The sequence below is a fragment of the Ochlerotatus camptorhynchus genome, unplaced genomic scaffold (genome assembly GCF_037179485.1).
Source record: "Ochlerotatus camptorhynchus isolate MF236.1 unplaced genomic scaffold, CSIRO-AGI_Acam_v1.1 ptg000276l, whole genome shotgun sequence".
Taxonomy (NCBI): domain Eukaryota; kingdom Metazoa; phylum Arthropoda; class Insecta; order Diptera; family Culicidae; genus Ochlerotatus; species Ochlerotatus camptorhynchus.
The window spans coordinates 1481238-1500402 of record NW_027040765.1 but is presented as its reverse complement, the minus strand read 5'-3'; the positions used below and the strand labels follow the sequence as shown (position 1 = coordinate 1500402).

Sequence of the window (19165 nt, the reverse complement as noted above, 5' to 3'; positions counted from 1 at the left end):
TCCAAATCAACTTCCAAGCAGATCAACAGATTTTGAATTGTGTTGGCAACCAACAAGGCGGGATTCATGGGTGCCCGCGCTACCACGGACCAAATTTTCGCGATTCGGCAGGTTCTGCAGAAATTCCGCGAATACAACGTGCCCACACATCATTTTTCCATTGATTTCAAATCCGAATCCGACACAATCGATCGATATCAGCTATAGCAGATTATGCACGAGTACGGATTTCCGGATAAACTGACGCGATTGGTCAAGGCGACGATGAATCGAGTGATGTGCGTTGTTCGAGTATCGGGGACACTCTCGAGTCCCTTTGAATCTCGAAAAGGGTGCAAGGTGATGGACTTTCGTGTCTGTTGTTCAACATCGCGTTAGAAGGTGTGATCAGAAGAGCTGGGATAGACACGAGTGGCATGATCTTCAGGAAGTCCATCCAGCTTCTTGGCTTTGCCGATGACATTGACATCATGGCACGGAACTTTGAGAGACGATGGCGGAAACGTACATCAGACTGAAGGCTGAAGCTAGGCGGATTGGACAAGCAAAGACAAAATACATGAAAGGAAGAGGTTCTAGGGAAGACAATGTTAGCCTCCCACCCCGAGTTCAGATTGACGGTGACGAAATCGAGGTGGTCGATAAGTTCGTGTATTTGGGCTCACTGGTGACCACCAAAAATGATACCAGCAGAGAAATTCAAAGACGCATTATGGCAGGGAATCATGCCTACTTTGGATTCCGGAGGACGCTCCGGTCGAATAAAATTCGCCGCCGCACGAAGTTGACTGTCTACAAGACGCTGATTAGACCGGTGGGCCTCTACAGCCACGAGAGCTGGACTATGCTCGTGGAGGTACAACGCACCCTTGGTGTACCATCTACAGTGGAGTGCAGATGGATGACGGAACGTGGAGGAGGCGAATGAACTACGAATTGCACCAGCTGCTGGGAGAACCATCCATCGTCCACATTGCAAAAATTGGGCGACTACGGTGGGCTGGGCACGTTGTAAGAATGCCGCACGACGACCCAGTGAAAATGGTTCTAGAAAGCGACCCAACAGGAACAAGAAGAAGAGGCACGCAGCGGGCAAGGTGGATCGACCAAGTAGAAGGCGATCTGCGGAACCTTCGCAGACTACGAGGCTGGCGAAGTGTGGCCATGGATCGAGTAGAGTGGAGACGACTTCTTCGGACAGCAGAGGACAACAAGGCCTTAACCTGATTGGTAAGGTAAGTATGACAACCAACTTTAACATGGTAATTTCACTGGATTCCCACATTCGTTAGTGTGTTAGCTTCAATCTTAATTTTTACAATGGAGTAAACGATTTTTGTTCGTTGTTTTTTTTAATGAAGCATACGTATCATGAAAAAATCGTACATATATTTTCGTTTTATTTATTAAATAAAAGGCTTTACAGTCGGAGTTGGAGCCAGAGTCGAGGAGTCGGAGTAAACGATTTGGAGTCGAGGAGTTGGACACAGTGAAATTATGCCGACTCATACCTCAACTTTTAGATTGGAACCCAACAAACATTTAATGTTGAATAAGAGCTTATTCAGGCAAAAATAAGCTTCTTCAGCTAAAAAATGGCTTATTCAGCTGTTGATCAACTGAAATTGTATGTGGGGAAGGTTCGCAACGGCTCACCATTTTGAAGCGTTTCTATTTTCGCCTTGTCTATTTTATGCTTAAGTCAAACGATGGGCAAATCGAGCAAATCACAACAAAGCAAGTGAAGCCCATGAAACAAATTGAAACGAAACAGTGAAAGATTTCGATTTGTTTATGCACAATAACGCAATATCTCTTGTTTCATATGTGCATGCCAATAAAAAAAAAGCCAAAGATTTTTAAATAAACTATAAGTTAAATTCCAAATCTCCTGTTATCCAGAGTGCAGTAAATCAAATCTAGCAATAGTCTTCGTCCACTGTCGTCACTCCGTCAGGGCTAGTTTACAAGCCAAGAAACAACAACTTAGGGCCCTAGTGATGCCCTAGACGTAGAACTATCCCACAAATGGTTTGGATGATACCCCGAACCCGTCGTCGTTAAGCTCTTTCTTATGGTTATTTTTAATAGGGTTATTAATTAATAAAATGTGTTTCAGTTCTAGACCAACAATTGAAATAGGCGGAACAACCAAATGTAAACATAGGTTTTAAACCAAAATTTCTCAAGAATCACAACACATTTACGCAAACCAACATTGCCATTCGATAAAGGTAGTTTGCTCTACCAGATGATTGGCTGTTTTGATTCTCGTGAAATTTGCGTTTGAAGCCATTGTTTACGTTTGGTTGTTACGGTAAGCAATACAGTACAATCACAACCGAAGTAGCAGACGACTAACCGGCGAAGAAGTCCGCTGTAAAGAATTTTCTTAGAAGCTTGTGCCAAGCCACCAGATGGGCTAGTATTTTTGTTTTGATTTGAACAAAGTTTATTTTGTGTGCAATGATCGTTGACAGTGTGCAAAGAGTGTATCATTTTTGTCATTTTTTTATACAATTCAGTTTTGAGTAGAGTGAAAGAGAACCAAAACATTCTAGTACATTTGGTTAGTTTAGTTTAGTTTAGTTTTCTTTATTAACGAAGCTTTGGTACATTTGGTGAAAATGCTAGTACAATCCAGTAGTAGTAACCGGTGGAAACTAACGATTTTAATTTGGCTCACTACTGGACTAGCCTATTGGTCCCACCCTAATAAAAAATAACCATAAACGAACGATAACCCAAATCATTGAACTATTCCACAAATGGTTTGACGTTACCCAGAACACGTCGTTAAGCAAATTAACCATACAATTTTTATTAGGGCAAGCAAATCGTTTAATGTACCCCATTCCAGTCGAAATTCTAGTACCACACTATGCTTGTTTTGATTCGCTATGAAAGTTTGAAACATAAAATGAGGTGTTCGTGGATTTTCCTATGTTTCGAGGGGTGCATCGATTAGCTTGGGACCGAAGAGAGTACCAGAGCTGAGCCAAAAAGTTGAGCACGTTTCTTCGGTACCTTCTAGTCTTAGAGTTACCTCTATGGTAGTAGCATAGAGGTAACTCTAAGACCAGAAAGTCCCGAAGAAACGTGCTCAACTTTTTGGCTCAGCTCTGGCACTCTCTTCGGTCCCAAGCTAATCGATGCACCCCTCGAAACATAGGAAAATCCACGAACCTCTCCTTCTTTTCCTTTATTTAACGTCGGTCTCTGTTCCGCAATCTAGTGCCAATCACCGACGTACATCGATTGCCATCCATTGACCGCAACCGAATTTGCAGGAGAGTATTGCAATCGAACAGAAATTCAATCACCTTTATGTTTTGTGTGCTTCTCAAATTCAACTAGTTTTTGGAACCAAAAACAATATTCTGACTCTATTGATTAATTGATCTTCGTTGGTTAATAAATGGCACCAAGAAATGTGCAAAATATTGCAATGCAATCAATTATTATTTTGCACGTAAATCGAATCAAAAATAAGTCATTTGAAATGCTGGCTTCTAGCAAGGGTTGCAAGATAATTTAGGAATAAATCCCTGCTGCCGAATTGTATTTTGTTTTCTCCGCCTATCTCTCCCTCTGAATATTTCTAGGAATATCCACTAACCCCGCATTTTATCTGTCAAACTTTCATAGCGAATCAAAACAAACATTGTGCAGTACTAGAATTTTGACTAGAATGGCGTACGTTAATCGATTTGCTTGGGACCAATAGACTAGTCAAGTAGTGAGCCAATTTAAAATCGTTAGTTTAGTATTGATTTTTGATTATACCATCTCTTTCTAAGAAAATGAGGTGCAACGGAATCATTTTTGCGACGATCAACTCTCAGTTTTAACTTTACACGTTTTCAATAGTCTCGCAACCCTAATAAAAATGTTATGGTTAATTTGTTAAAAGATGTGTTTGGGGTATAATCCAAACCATTTGCGGAATAGTTCAATCATTTGGGTTCTAGGTTCATGCATGATATTTTGCTCCAATATCACACGTGATATTGAGATCGTATGAAAGCGGAAAAGTATCAATTTGCAAATGATTTTGCCATCACTGGTTGGTTGTATCATAGACTAACAGTAAGACCAGGGGGTCCCTAAGAAACAAACTCAATCTTTCGACTCAGAAAGTACCAGACCTTCGGTTTCAAGATATTTAAAGCACACCTCGAAAATCCACGACCCCCTCATTAAACTCTGTTAAATTTATAAGGTGATTCAAAATAAACACTGATTATAGATTCTAGGCAGGCAGCCGACGCACTTAGGTTAGAGCATATTTAACGGGTATGTTATCAATTAAGTTGTATTTCATAGATCCCTAAGCCATAGTGAGAATAGTTTTGTTTAATAAAATATTTTCATATGGTTATGAATTTTTGTACAATCGAACTAACTTTTGTTAATGTGTTTGCACATGTTAAACACCTACGTTTGTCAGCGAAGATCTATGTCCAATCGAATCCCTAATAAAAATTGTATGGTTAATTTGCTTAACGACGTGTTCTGGGTATCATCCAAACCATTTGTGGAATAGTTCAATGATTTGGGTTATCGTTCGTTTATGGTTATTTTTTTATTAGGGATGCTTTCAAAATCCATCTGTTTCCTAGAGGAATACGTTAAATTCCGAGGGGAATAACTCTCCCTTCAATGCAGAAAAAATGTTGCTTTACTGCGCTGAGCTACGCACACGCTGTGTTGAAATATACAAGATTAATGAAGATTAGAAATATTTCCTTCAAAAAGATGAAGTGTGGTGCAAGTAGATGCGGAAAATTTAATTTGCTAGCATGAGATGTTTTGAGCATTGGGAAGTGTCATCGCACCCCCTATTAAATTCTACAAAATGCGGCCCTGAATGGGTTACACAATAATCACTCAGAGAGCACATGCGCAACAAACCAGTAAATAAAGAGCGGGAGCGAGAGCTCCCAAACCACAATCACTCCTTCCAAACAATCTCTCCTCAAAATATGCAGAGACTGCCGAAACCACAACGTCATTACGATAAGAAGTCACTGCTTAGGAGCAGATTTTTTTTATTGTATATGTGGTAAAACCATAAGCTGATGCTTCTGCTATTGCTGAAATGTCTGCTTCCTGAGTTATTATTTTCATTTTCAACCTCAAGCTTTCCCATTCCCATGTCGGATTGCTTAATTCTTATCAACTCGCATCGCCTTCTCTGCGAGCTGAGCTGCATTTGAGCGTCTCGTTGGGTTGCGGTTTAAGAGCATAAGAACGGGAGCAAACCACGCCGTACTCTTTCAATTTAAATTGATTGGTTCTAGCTGATGAGGGTTCAGTCGAATTTGGCTTGCCGTTCGCACCGGTTCATTTACTCTATCGCACGAGAGTACATTTGAGCGTAATAGCTATCCTATGTGTGGCGTTTCGGTTAATGAGTAACAACTCTTTAGTAAGCTTTATATCATTGTCCTCCACGTGTATTTGAGTGATTGAAAGATGTCCACCACCAACCATCGAGTTTGCCCAATGTCCAACGGGCACAGCAATGGAGTCGAAAGCCGCGAGGAATTTCTCGCTCACTTCAAGCGACCTGATCTGCCTTCCCGGTGCACTTGGGCTGTTGGAACTGCCGAAACGAGCCCACACCACCACAAACCGCTGTAAGTATCAGTCGTCAGCGTGAGATGGGGGAACGGAAGATGCGACTGTGTTGGGTTTACACTGAGGCATCGATTTATTGGTGGTATCAATTTTATCTAACGTAGGCGGATTTTTCAGTGAACGATGAACTTGAACACGTTGCAGGTAGCGACGTCACCCGAATCAACCTGTTCAACATCTCTCAAAACAAAAACAAATAAAATGTTATTACGTTAAATCGATACACATTAGTGAACCTTGAAGACCCTATGCATTTTGGGACCGATTTGAATATGGTTATGTCTCAAAATTGTTGAAAACGTCCGGTAAGAAGTGAGGTTACGAGGCGCCACTGGTTGCAGGATGGTGTATAATTGAAAGCGTACTCAAAACTCGCTTACTCCAGCTGATATGAACAGTATTTTCGATCAGAAATCATCAAAAAATGCAACCAAAGCCGTATTGGTTTGTGCAAAGAAGAAACGATATGTTGCTTGTTTTCAATATTACCACAGAACCTTGTTTACAGCAAATCCAAACTCAATTATCTACAACGTAATTTTACGATGAACTTCTATTAAAAATTTAGTGACCTTGAGCTATGCTACAGGTTTGTCTCAGGGATAGATTCAGCAGTAAACAGTTAATCACTTCATTCGAGCTGATTAAAATGCTCGAACAAACTTTCAATCAAAATAATATTTTGAGTTTTTTTTTTTTCATTGCCCAGGTTGTAATATTACCCAACAAATGTTTATCTAATCGCAAAAAAATAATTATACAGTATTCAATTCATGAATGTACACATCGCATAACACATTACGCAACCAAAGGAACGACCTCTGTGCACCTGGTGCGTTGTAATATTTAACAACTTTTTTGCTGTGTAAAACATCTAAACCATTAACAAAAAAAAAACTGATGGTTCTATGTGACAGTAGGGTAAACGCTCCTATAGTTGCGGTACGTTAGAAGCGTTAGGTTCCTATAGTTGTGTATGGAGACTCCGTACACAACTATAGGAACGTAACGCTTCCCTAATAAAAAATAACCATAAACGAACGATAACCCAAATCATTGAACTATTCCATAAATGGTTTGGATGATACCCAGAACACGTCGTTAAGCAAATTAACCATACAATTTTTATTAGGGTTCTAACGTGCCGCAACTATAGGAGCGTTTACCCTATAAAATGGAAACATTCCGATAAGAAAGATTTAAAACACACTTTCATATCATATCTGCAAAATCAGTTTATCGACTGATAAAATTTGTTTTTGTTTGGTGCTTCTTTCGTTTGGGAATTTTAGCATTAACAGTAGGTACTCGTTTATTCCAAAACACTGGGACAAAATGTATAGTTCAACCAAGTGATTTTTTTTATATAAGCAGAGTCAATTTTAACTTTTTTCAAAACGTTTTTGAACATTTAACCTACTCCAAGTTGTCTTACGACCTATGCCTATCGCTCTTACAAAACTCATTCTTTGTGCATTTACGGTCTATGATTTGTTTTCTTCGGTTGTATCCTTCACGATGAATCAGGAACCCATAGAACCAACTCAAAATATCTTCAACCTGAATTCCGATTACTCAGTTTCGTTCGATGGGCCAGGAGTGCAATCCAGACAAAATTATTAACTCAGAAATCAAGCTTTTTCGTGACTTGGTATCTTCAGCAAAGTTTTTCACAATAGTTAGGACCATCTACAGTCGAAATTCTATGGTTGGGCCACCAGCTCGATCCAACGATTTAACCTACTCCAAGTTGTCTTACAACCTATGCCTATCGCTCTTACAAAACTCATTCTTTATGCATTTACGGTCTATGATTTGTTTTCTTCGGTTGTATCCTTCACGATGAATCAGGAACCCATAGAAAAACAAACGTAACTCTTACAACAACTCAAAATATCTTCAACCTGAATTCCGATTACTCAGTTTCGTTCGATGGGCCAGGAGTGCAATCCAGACAAAATTATTAACTCAGAAATCAAGCTTTTTCGTGACTTGGTGTCTTCAGCAAAGTTTCTCACAATAATTACGACCATCTACAGTCGAAACTCGTTGGTTGGGCCACCAGCTCGATTCATTATTGGGGTCGAGGTTAAAATTTCTTGAGAGGTGAGTGCATTGTTTGTTGTGGAAAGTTAATTGAAACTGAATGAAGCAAGCTAAGCTTTGAAGAAGCACCATTTTTGTTTTTGTTTTCTTGACGAATTTCGAGTAAAACTAAAATATTGTGAGTACCACAATACCAAAGAATTACAATCATTACACATAATGCGCAGTGGCAAACGCATTTGAACAGCCCTCGGAAGAATTCATGTTTGAGATTGACATGGAATTTTGACATCCAGTTGCTTTTTAATTGGGTCGTGACCCAACTGGTGGGGCCGCAACTAATAAGTAGCTCTTGTATTAAAAGCTTAACTGGTGAATAATGACACGCTTCTTCGTAATCATCGTCTTCGAAGTCACTCTCGGGAATAATTGGTACAACTGCAGCACTTTTTTCCGTAACCTCTGACAATAGTGACAGTCTTTTCAACATCCAGTCCCGTGCGACCACCTCCTCGATAAGCTTTCAATTCACGACTTCCAATTGTCCCTTCGTTGATGAATATAACATCCCCACTCTTGACAATCTTTCTGGTCTTCAGATCAAACCAACGATAACTCTTGGTCAAGGTTGCAAAGACTCATTTCAGCTAAAATAATGTTTTTCGGAATAATAAAACCAAAAGATGGTATGATGGCATGTTTTACTTGTAACTTACAAGAAGAGGTTACAAAGTATGCGTTGGAAACATAAAACCTGTAAATTTTGCTTTCTATGAGTCATAATCAGCGATTTGCTGATCGCTGAGTGAGTGAGTGAGTTTGTGAAAAATCGCTGATTGTGACTCTCATGAAGTGAAATAAACAGGTTTAATATGTCAAACACATTCTTTAAAACCTCTTCTTGTATCCTACCAATTCAAAATTTGATCATGGCATCTAATTATTTCATAATTTAGAAAAACATTGTTTTAGCTGAAATGAGTCTTTGCAACCTTGCTCTTGGTTTCGTAATCCAATCCTACGAGAATGCATGCTTCTGATTTTGCATCCCATTTGCGACGTTTTGGTTCGGAAGATAGAATCTTGCATTGTTGCACGTTTCGGCTGCTTACTGTTCCAGAGCTCTTCAGGTGTGACATCATGTTCTCACATCGGTGAACGATTCAGGAGGTACAACCAGCCGGTGGAAACTAATAATTTTAAATTGGCTCACTACTTGACTAGCCTATTGATCCCAAGCAAATTGATTAACGTACCCCATTCTAGTCGAAATTCTAATACTACACAATGTTTGTTTTGATTCGCTATGTAAGTTTGACAGATAAAATGAGGGGTTCGTGGATTTTCCTGTTTCGCCTATTCCGCAGAAGTACTACTCGCCTAGTGAGTCTGGAATCTTCAAACGCTTTCTCCAGGTTGTCCCAGACTTTCTTCGCAGTTGTCGCTTCCTCCACATGAACATAGTTCGTTGAATCCAGCAACAAAATTGTCTTCGCTCTTGCTTTTCGGTTTTTCGTGGCGTTAACTCCTTCGAAAGTTCCGTCCGCTCTCCTATCGGGTTTGACGGCCTCCCAAAGATCTTCAAGCTCGAGGTAGGTTGTGACGGCAAACTTTCATGTCACCCAATTCAACCGTCCGTACAGTCGTTCGAACCCGGGACAGAGCTGGTAAATATCAGGGTCTTCATGTGAAAATGAGAAAATAGGTTCCCTCACTATCACGAGACGAAACTACCTATCATGAGATTTATTATCATTTTCCAATGATCTAACATTCATGAGAAAAATTGTCATACGGCTTTCACATCAAGATTTCTAACTGATTTAGATGAATCTAGGCAAGTAACAGTATGTAATCGGTAGAGTGAATATATTTTTTTTTTAATTTCCGCGGTACAAGTAACAATAATATCAATAATTTTGAAGTAAATCTCTATCATCGTTTTCTCATCTGATGATAGTGACAGAAGTATCTCTGTAAATATCGCTTGAGATCTTTCATTGAAAATGACTTTTGCCAGCCCTGACCCGGGAAGACTTGAAAACCCGTGAGCTTCCGAATTCTTAACTTCTAACTTCTACTTAAATTGCTGGTGGTCATTTCGAACTTTCAGAGCTTCAATTTTCAGTGGTGAATAGGCCCATAACCTGTTGTAATGATTTATTGAGAATACGACTTGTTCGTTTGACGTTCAATAACAGATTGAAGAAATTTATTTCATCGATAGGAGTCATGGCTTAATATTCTAATAGGATTAGAAAGGAAGGAAATGCATTTTGCAGAACTAAAATACCGGAAATGAAACGCGTGATACTGACGAAGTTCAACAATATTGAGCAATATATTCAAATTATATAACAGCGCAGGTGGTGTAAGCGTGATTGCCTCTCACCCCAAAAAGCTTGGATTCAATCCCAGTCGACGTCGCCGGGATTTTCTTAGGCATTAAATCTCTGATCACATCTTAAAACCGTTGGTTCCCGGTCCATTAGTTGATGGGTCGATATGTAGGGTCCAGGTGTGGGAGCTGCCTCCCTGGCGTCGGTAGCATTGATACTCAAGACGGAAAACAAGATCGACGAAAAACAAATCAAGAAAAAAAAAGTATCAAAATATATGTAGCGCATTGCAGATTTGAGGAGTAGCGTTAGGCTTAAATAAGTCTTGTTCAGTCTTTGGGTCAGCTAACTTATTGAGGTTGAGTTAGGGGGGTACAATTCGCTTTATGTACTACTGATCAACTATATATTGAGCCTGGTGTTAATCAGCACCTTACAGCTTAAATCAACCAATAATCAGCTTCTGTTCTAACTGTTCAGCTTGAATTGTTATTTGGGGTGAGTGATGAAACGTAAACATGCATGCATGTAACAATAAGTGTTTCGATACCCAAAAATACACAACTCTATGAGATGCACATTAGATTAAATTGAATTTCTCGTCCTTTCTGACTAAGCTTTAAATCCATTGTGACGCTTGCATGTGTTGGTCTTAAAGCACCGAAAAATGCAAGTATTTTTCGTAGCGTGTACAAACGATCTCAATACTAATTGAATGGCTTTCAGTCAACCGATAACTCATACTGAGTAACGTAAACATCGAAAGCGTATTTTCAACTATCCAATAGCTTATAATCAGCTAATAAACTGACAGCTAATAGCTTGGTAGTTGGGAAAAACTCAAATAAGTGATCTTTAATTTCACACTTCGCCCAGCTAAAAATTTTATTGCCTTTAGGCCGCTTTAGCGATTTTAAGTTCTTACAATATGTATATTGAAAGCTACCAGTTTTTTCAAGGTGGGCTACTATCAAAGAAATTTTAAAATCCGCTGAAGTATTAAAGCATGAAACTCTGTCTCAATTCGCTATTACAAATGGCAGCCAAATTGATCTTCATTGACAATGTTCTTAAAGTTTGCCACCTTTGCGTCAAAGTACTTACCTTCTGGGATCAGCTCTACAGCTCAGCAGCACGACTCGTTTATACGGTATTTCTATTAAATATGTTGCTAAATAAATAACAAAACTTGTCACGGAACTAATGAAAATTCAATAACAAAGCCGTAGGATTTATGTACTACTGCCGCTCGGTCACCAATTCGTTTCCATTAGTATGGGCTGCCTACCTAAAATAAATATAAAATAAAATAAAATAAAATTAACCGGATCTAAAATCAAACATTCACTGTACCAAAAAAAATCCTCTGGCTAACATACAATGTGAAAAATCACATCCCCCACCACAGCTGTAGATAAACTCATTTTGTTTACGGTTATTATTAGACACGGTTTCTATCCCTATCCCCTTCATCTGCTTTTCTCGTGCACCGTAAATAGAACAAAAATCTGTCCTCTTTCTAACCAGTTCAGAGTTTTTGAACACGTTCAAGCATGTGAAACAATGGTTTGTAAAAACGTAATTCATTGATAACCCCGTGTGGCGAGTAGCCAAAATATGACGTTCCAATAAAATGTAAACAAGTTTTACTCGAAACGAACAACGCACTAACCGGGTGATATGACTTTGACTGAAAATAGTTCATCGAACCTAACATTCCACACAGCTACGTTAATTGTTAACACCAACATGGAGAGCGCAATCAATCTCTGACTTCGCAACTAGTCTGATAATATGAAACCGATTTGATAACCTAACGCAAAACCACATTTTTCATTAAAGCTGTCGAATGTTGCCCTTCCTTTCCGCGCAGTTCCTAATCACCAACATTACCGAACCTTATCATCACTAAAAGACGCAAAACAGGAAAACCAAACCACCCCTTATCAACAACGCGCCGCCGCCGAAATTTGACAGATTGAAGAAAAAAAAGCTGAATGGTTTTGCTGAACGCTTCCTTCCTCTTCGGCTCAGCACACGAGCGAGCCGAATAGCAGGCGCTCGTTAATGACCACACGCGAACACGGACGCAATTTCTGTGCCTGTGATTGGTGCAATGGGACGCGGCGCGCAGATGACGACAATGACAGACCGGCTGCTTGCAGCCAAGTAGTGACCGACTTATATGAATGTATGAATGAACGGGGACCTTGACCTATGGTTACCGATAGAGGGGCGTGTGCGTCGAGATACGGTTAATCTTAACGGAAAAAAAAATAATAATAAATCGATTTCACTTTTTTCGAAATTCCTTTCCACAGGATTCAACGTCCCAAGACAATGCAAACCATCCTGGAAGCGGTTGGAAATACACCCCTGGTTAAACTGAGCAAGATTGCGAAGGCAGCGAACCTGAAGTGTAATTTGTGTAAGTTTCCGATCAGTGATCTTATCGGGATTTTTTGTCAATGAATTTGTTTTTACTCTTGCAGACGGGAAATGTGAATTCCTGAATGCTGGCGGTTCGGTCAAGGACCGCATCGGTTTGCGTATGATTGAGGAAGCCGAACGCAAAGGCCTCCTCAAGCCGGGCTATACGATCATTGAGCCCACCTCGGGCAACACCGGTATCGGTCTGGCCCTGGGTGCCGCAGTCAAGGATTACAAATGCCTCATCGTCATGCCGGAGAAGATGTCCAACGAGAAGGTCGATACCTTGAAGGCCCTCGGTGCCAAGGTGGTCCGTACTCCCACGGAAGCATCGTTCGATTCACAGGAAGGGCTAATCGCCGTCGCCCAGAAGTTCCAACGAGAGATTCCAAACTCGATCGTGCTGAATCAGTACACCAATGCGGGCAACCCATTGGCCCATTACGACGGAACGGGATCGGAGATCGTGGATCAGTTGGAAGGCAAAATCGACATGGTGGTCGTAGGAGCCGGAACAGGAGGTACCGTTTGCGGTATCGGAAGAAAGATCAAGGAAACTGTTCCGGACTGCGTCGTCGTAGGAGGCGATCCGGAAGGATCGATCCTTGCAGAACCGGAAGAGCTGAACAAGACCGACGTCAACTTCTACGAGGTGGAAGGTGTGGGATACGACTTCATCCCGACAGTTTTGGATCGCAGTGTGGTAGATCGTTGGTACAAGTTCAACGACAAGGCCGCCCTACCGATGGCTAGGCGTTTGATTGCTGAGGAAGGATTGCTCTGCGGAGGTAGCAGCGGCGCCAACGTGATCGTGGCCCTAGAAGCTGCAAAGGAATTGAAGGAAGGCCAAAATTGCGTGGTTATTCTGCCGGACAACATCCGCAACTACCTGACAAAGTTCGTTTCGGACAGCTGGATGGAGGCTCGTAACTTCAAAGAATCCGTGAATGTCCACAACCATAAGTATGCTACTTTTGAAGTTCTAAAATTAAACCTTACTCTAACGATTTCTTCCGCAGATGGTGGAACAACAGTATCTCCACGCTCAATCTGTCGATTCCGATGACCGTGGGAGTGGACGTGTGTCTGCAGGAGGTCATGAACATTATGAAAACCAACTCGATCAATCAGCTGCCGGTAATCGATCACGACGGATCTATCAAGGGCATGGTTCATCTGCCGAACTTGATGGGTAAACTGCTAAACCGACTGGCCAAGCCAAGCGATCCTGTGACACGTGCGGTCTTCAAGAAGTTTGTCCAAGTCGAGCGTACCGACTGTCTGGGTCATGTTTCTCGGATTCTCGAACAGGATCCGTTCGTGTTGGTCGTGCAGAAGGAGAAGAAATGTAAGATTTTTCGAATGATGAACTATCTTCTTTTGATATTTATCTTCTTCAAATTGCAGTCACCGACGGAGACAACTTCGAACTGAGGGAAACCGTCGTCGGGATCATCACGCAACGGGATATGCTGGATTTCCTGTCGATTTCGGAAAATGTTGTCAATGGCTTAGAGAAGCTGAATCTGCATGCTTAGAAACTAGTTCAAACGACGACTTTTATTGATGTGAGATGCATTTAAAGGAAATTCCACCTTTCAGTACTTTTATATCAATTTGACACTCTAGTTTAAGGGACCAACGACTTTCTCGTGTGAGGAAATAGTTAATTTTTTTAAACTAGCAATTTAATATCGATTAAAACATTAACCTATTAGTACGCGATCATGGAAGATTATGATTGAGTTCGATTTTAACTTCTTAACAAAACAAAGATTTTTTTTTAGTCAAAATATTGTCCTACTTTTACAGAAATCATAAAAAGCTAATTCAATTTTTTTTCCTCAATTACTTCTGCTATATTTTACGGTATAGGTTAGTAATAATAAGTTCAATCCATAGTGCAAACCTACCCAGTAAGCTGAAAACAAATCTTTTGAACAAGTTTATACATTTAAATAAAAATATACAACAACAATAAACTGGCTGACAATTCCGTGAGCACTCTGCGCATCAATGCGCCTAAATGTAGGCAATTTGGTCAGTTCAGAGAAAAAATAGCGTCAGATTATTTGACAATCGCGGTGCTATTTTTTCTTTAAATTTACAAAATTTCGAATAAAGATAATAAATCTGACCAAATTTTCCGAATTAATTTAGATTAAGGAACCACAAATTATGCAATATCACTTCTCACCTTTCCGCGTTAATCATTAATCCCCGGCATCATTTATGTGATGTAAGACGTAAGACGGGGTGACATTCGGCCAAAATTTAATAATGTGTATTGATGTAAATAACTCGAATATACAGAAAATGATTACTAGAATGTGTTTCTTAATCTCCAGGAAGAAAGAGTAGATAACATTAACTAGTTGTTTTATAAAAAAAATAGTGCTATAAAGTTAAGTAAATAGTAGCAAAAACACGTTTTTAAAAATGTCCAAGCAAACGAAAGTTTGAACATACTTTTATGTTGGATTGACACGCGATCTGTAGCCAAACATACGAAGTAAATTGTGATCATAACAAAGTGTACCCTAATAGCTACGTTACATTTACAGTTATTGAGAGAGTAGCAAGTCTTTGCAGTCTCCCCAGCTTCTGAGCCTATTTTTCATTAGTTTTCGGCCACCAAACCAATGCGGCACAGCTTGGCCGTTGGACGGCTGCCATATCGATTTTGCGGATGCAGCTTTTGAATCGTTGGTGAGTTGCTTGGTGTCCTTGGGATTCCAATTAACCGTGTATACTATGGAGCTCAATAGACCGAAAAAATCCTCGATAGGACACACTGCGGCCGATTTGTCGGATTCCGGTCTTTTGGCACATATGGTATATTTTGCCTTTCCGTCGTACTTCCGGGTCATCTAGCGGCATTGGGATCTCACGGTTTAGATTTGCTAGTCAGTGTACTCTGGGGACCTGGTTTTTATTCGACACACTATTCCCTCCTTTCTTAGAGTCTTGCATATATGAGACAACGAACAACTTTCTGGCCGCTTCCCGTTGACTTACCGAATCCTTGTTGTTGAACGTGTTGTGCAGCGAGCGGAGCATCTTCTTATTCATTATATTCGTTGGACGGTCGCTTTCTCTCTTCCGGGTTACTGCCATGGATGCCAGGTGAATAACGGAACATTTTCCCTGTTAAAATGGACCACCGTTTACTTTTTCCACGATCTTCGTTCGCTGGAAAGAATTGTACAATGTGCGCGCACAGTTCTTCCTGTTTTTACGGCATGTTGAACATGACTGAACATGTTGGAGTGAAATAAAGTGTATGACAATTTTCTGGAGGGTGTAAGGATAGAGTCGGTGTATAATGAGTCACGCCAAGAGAAAAACAGTTGAGCTCGCATCACGGTTTTCGAAAGATTCCCTTTCTTTTAACTTGGCAACAGAGGACTTCTGCATCAACTTCAAATGACTTCTAGCGAGGAAAAAAATTAACGGCTGTAGTAAATCATTATATCAGTGATTTTGTCGAATTATCTTAAAGAAAAATAGTAGAAATTGTCATTACAAAACGTATCGCATGACAAATGTAATGCTCACTGCGTGTATATGATCATTTCTTCGATTATATTTTATATTTAATTGCAATACCTTTCGTGGACCTGTCACAGCATCGTAATGCTTGTTTACTTTGCACGATAGGTAGCCGGTTTGACAGTTCAATAGGTAGACTTGGCTTCACTCTTGGCGTTACTCATTATACACCGACTCTAGTAAGGATTCATTCACTTAAGGTGACATTTCTCTCCGAACGTTTTTGTTCTGTTAGAAACGTGTTGGAATCATTCTCATTTTTTAGTGAACACCCGTTATAGCATGAAGAGCTTTGAGTGGGTTGGTTTATTTCCTTTAAATTCCGTTATAATTGCTTATCTTTTGACAGATACGCTTATTTCGTCTACTACTTGCAGACTTCATCAGTGCCAAGTACTCAACACCACTGAAGAATCGATCTTTTATCTACGAGCGTATGCCTAAAATAATCCCTTGTTCTTTTATCGATTACTGCTTGAATTGTTTTTTCTTGATACCCATTAAGTCTAGCGATTGCAGAAATGTGAGTTATTTCCTTTGATTTGCCTGTATCGCTAAGAGGAAGAGTTTGCATCCTGTGAACCATGTGGTGAAAAGCGGCCATTTTGTGTTGATGGGAATGGTTTGAAGTGCTTGGTATTACTCTCTTTGTGTTTGTTGGTTTCCTATAGATTTCGAAATTGAACGAAGACGTTTCCCTGATGATGAGAAGATCTAAGAAGGGGAGTTTGCCGTCTCTCTCTTCTTCGTGAGTAAATTTGATGTCCTTGTGAACGTTGCTTATGGCCTCAAAAGTTTTTGATAAATCTTCCCTTTTGACAATGCTAAAGATGTCATCCACGTACCTATACCAACATTTGGCCATGAACAATTCACATAAAAATGGAGAAAGCGGGTTGCCCATAGGAGCGCCTTTAGTTTGTTTATAGAAATTTCCTCTGGAAATGAAATAATTTTCCTCCATACAAAGACGAGTAAGCTTGAGATATGACCGAACTTTGTTTTTCCAAGTAGAATCCTCACGTTGCTTCAGAAGCCAGTCCTCTAAAAGGCTGATGGCTTCCTTTACTGGTACACTCGGAAAAATTGCTGTGACATCAAATGAAACCATGACTTCATCTTCCCGAATCTCTCCTGATGCCTTAAGCTGACTTGCGAATTCCTGTGTGCTGTTAACTGAGCGAGTGGAAAAGGGTTTAGGCATATTTTGAAATTCCTTTACTAGACATTTGGCAAGCTTATGAGTGGGGGATCCTTCAGCCGAGATAATCTCCCTCATTCCGTTTCCTGGTTTGTGAATCTGTATAAAAATATAAAAATGATGTATAAAGCTTTTGTAGGTTTTGTTATTAGCTACAACTTTTGCTCATATCTTAAATCTGTATCTCTTATGCATCACGAACTAGAGCGAGCTTGTTACTGTTTTTTAGTGAATGTAAAATACATTCACTGAAAAACAGTAGTGGCTTCTGTTCGCTCTGGTTCGTCATGCATCAGAGATACGGATTTGACTTGGTGACAAAAGTTGTAGCTAATAACAAAACGAACAAAAGCTCTATACATCATTTTGCGGAATGCTGTTGATGAAAAACATTTAGAGTCAAATGAATGCACGAAATAAATGCAAATGATTTTCAATGCCTGCCTTCGTTATGCGTTGAAACGGATTTATTTGATTGTTGTTAGCAATTATTAGAAGAAAAATCTCAATTAGCAAACTACGAATGATTTTTGGCTTAATCTGCACTATCACACTTAAACAGAGACTCTGAGTTCGGTAAAAAAAATTACCGTCTTAGATCGGTAATGCTAAAAATTACAGATGTTTCGGTATTTTCTCGGTTTATTGCTGAAAACTGTAAATGAAATGACCGAATTTCGGTGTAATTTTATTTTAATTTACCGCAAACGGTAAACATTTTTAACGGCAGGTCTGTAAATCAGCTTCATCACTGACTTCGGTGAAATATTTTACTGAAGTTTCGGTAAACAAAACGTTCTATTACTGATTTTGGTAACGGTCTAGGTAAACGTCAAATCCACCATATTGTTAGTTTCGATCGACATTAAAAGCGTTCGTGCTTGTGAAAAATAAAAAAAGGTGAAATTATGGAGGCTGTTATGCAACGCCAAGATGAGCGAATCGTAGATATTTTCCGTAAATAATTAATTTTCGTTATCTAAATAAATACCGATTACAGATGACCGATGTTTGTTGCTTGTTTTTTCCTGTCGGTCGAAGTTCCATTCCCATTTTGCGACGATCTGAAAAGAGCATTTGGAATCTTCTTCCAATGCTTCCTTGTTTTCAGTGTAGCGCCGAATCTTTCCGACAAAAACTTAAGTTTTCAGATCGTCGCCAACGGTTTTGTTCATTGGTGGTGCAATTTGCAACACTAACTTATTGATCACGACTGCAGCCACCTTGGATTGCAGCATGGGTTGCAGTGACTGCCACCTTGAAACAATATTAAAGCAAATAACAGTTGAGCCGGTGACCTTTTTAAAAAAATACAGATTTCTCGGTAATTTTCGATTTGCATATCGTCCTCAAAATTACAGTTCTCCGGTAAAGTCGACTACAAATCAAGCAATGCACATCGGTAAACGTTACCGATCGTTCGGTAAATTTGACAGCTAATTTTGCTGATCCAGTCTACAGATATTTCGGTAATGTTCTCGATTACCGAAAACATTACCGACCGTTCAGCTGTTGAGAATTCGGTAAATGAATAAGCGATGTCGGTGATTTTTTCTAAGTGTAATGCCTGTATACCAATAGAACGCGAAATTTTTTGACGCTCTGATTCCGAGGTATCGTCACTGAACAACTTTCCCCTATGACCAACTAGCCCCGCTCTAGCCTATTTGAAACTTGAAATTAGCAAAAAAAAAATAACGGAAAACAATTAATTTTCCATAAGATTTTGACTGCTTTGCACCTATAGTTGCGGTATATATACAGGGTGTTTGGTTCCGGGTTTAACATATTTTCAGGGTAGATAGGGCTTCTAAAGTTATGAAGAAATTCCCATGAAACTTAGGGTCGGAAATGGCTGCTAAGTGAGTTATTCATATCTATGAAATTTCACCAGTTTTTTTGGTACTTTCAACATACTTTTCAATTTTAATGTATGATAATTAACCTCAATCGA

The 19165-nt window shown here is 39.8% G+C and overlaps 1 protein-coding gene across 1 annotated transcript; it reads left to right on the top strand.

Annotated features, from left to right (window-relative positions):
- The first annotated feature begins 5328 nt into the window (after window positions 1-5328).
- LOC135706217 (cystathionine beta-synthase-like) lies at window positions 5329-14118 on the top strand. The gene is made up of 5 exons (XM_065227782.1): window positions 5329-5642; window positions 12350-12456; window positions 12521-13421; window positions 13478-13806; window positions 13866-14118. The coding sequence occupies exons 1-5, from the start codon at window positions 5479-5481 to the stop codon at window positions 13994-13996; spliced, it is 1632 nt and encodes a 543-aa protein (XP_065083854.1). The 5' UTR covers window positions 5329-5478; the 3' UTR covers window positions 13997-14118.
- Window positions 14119-19165: the final 5047 nt, after the last annotated feature.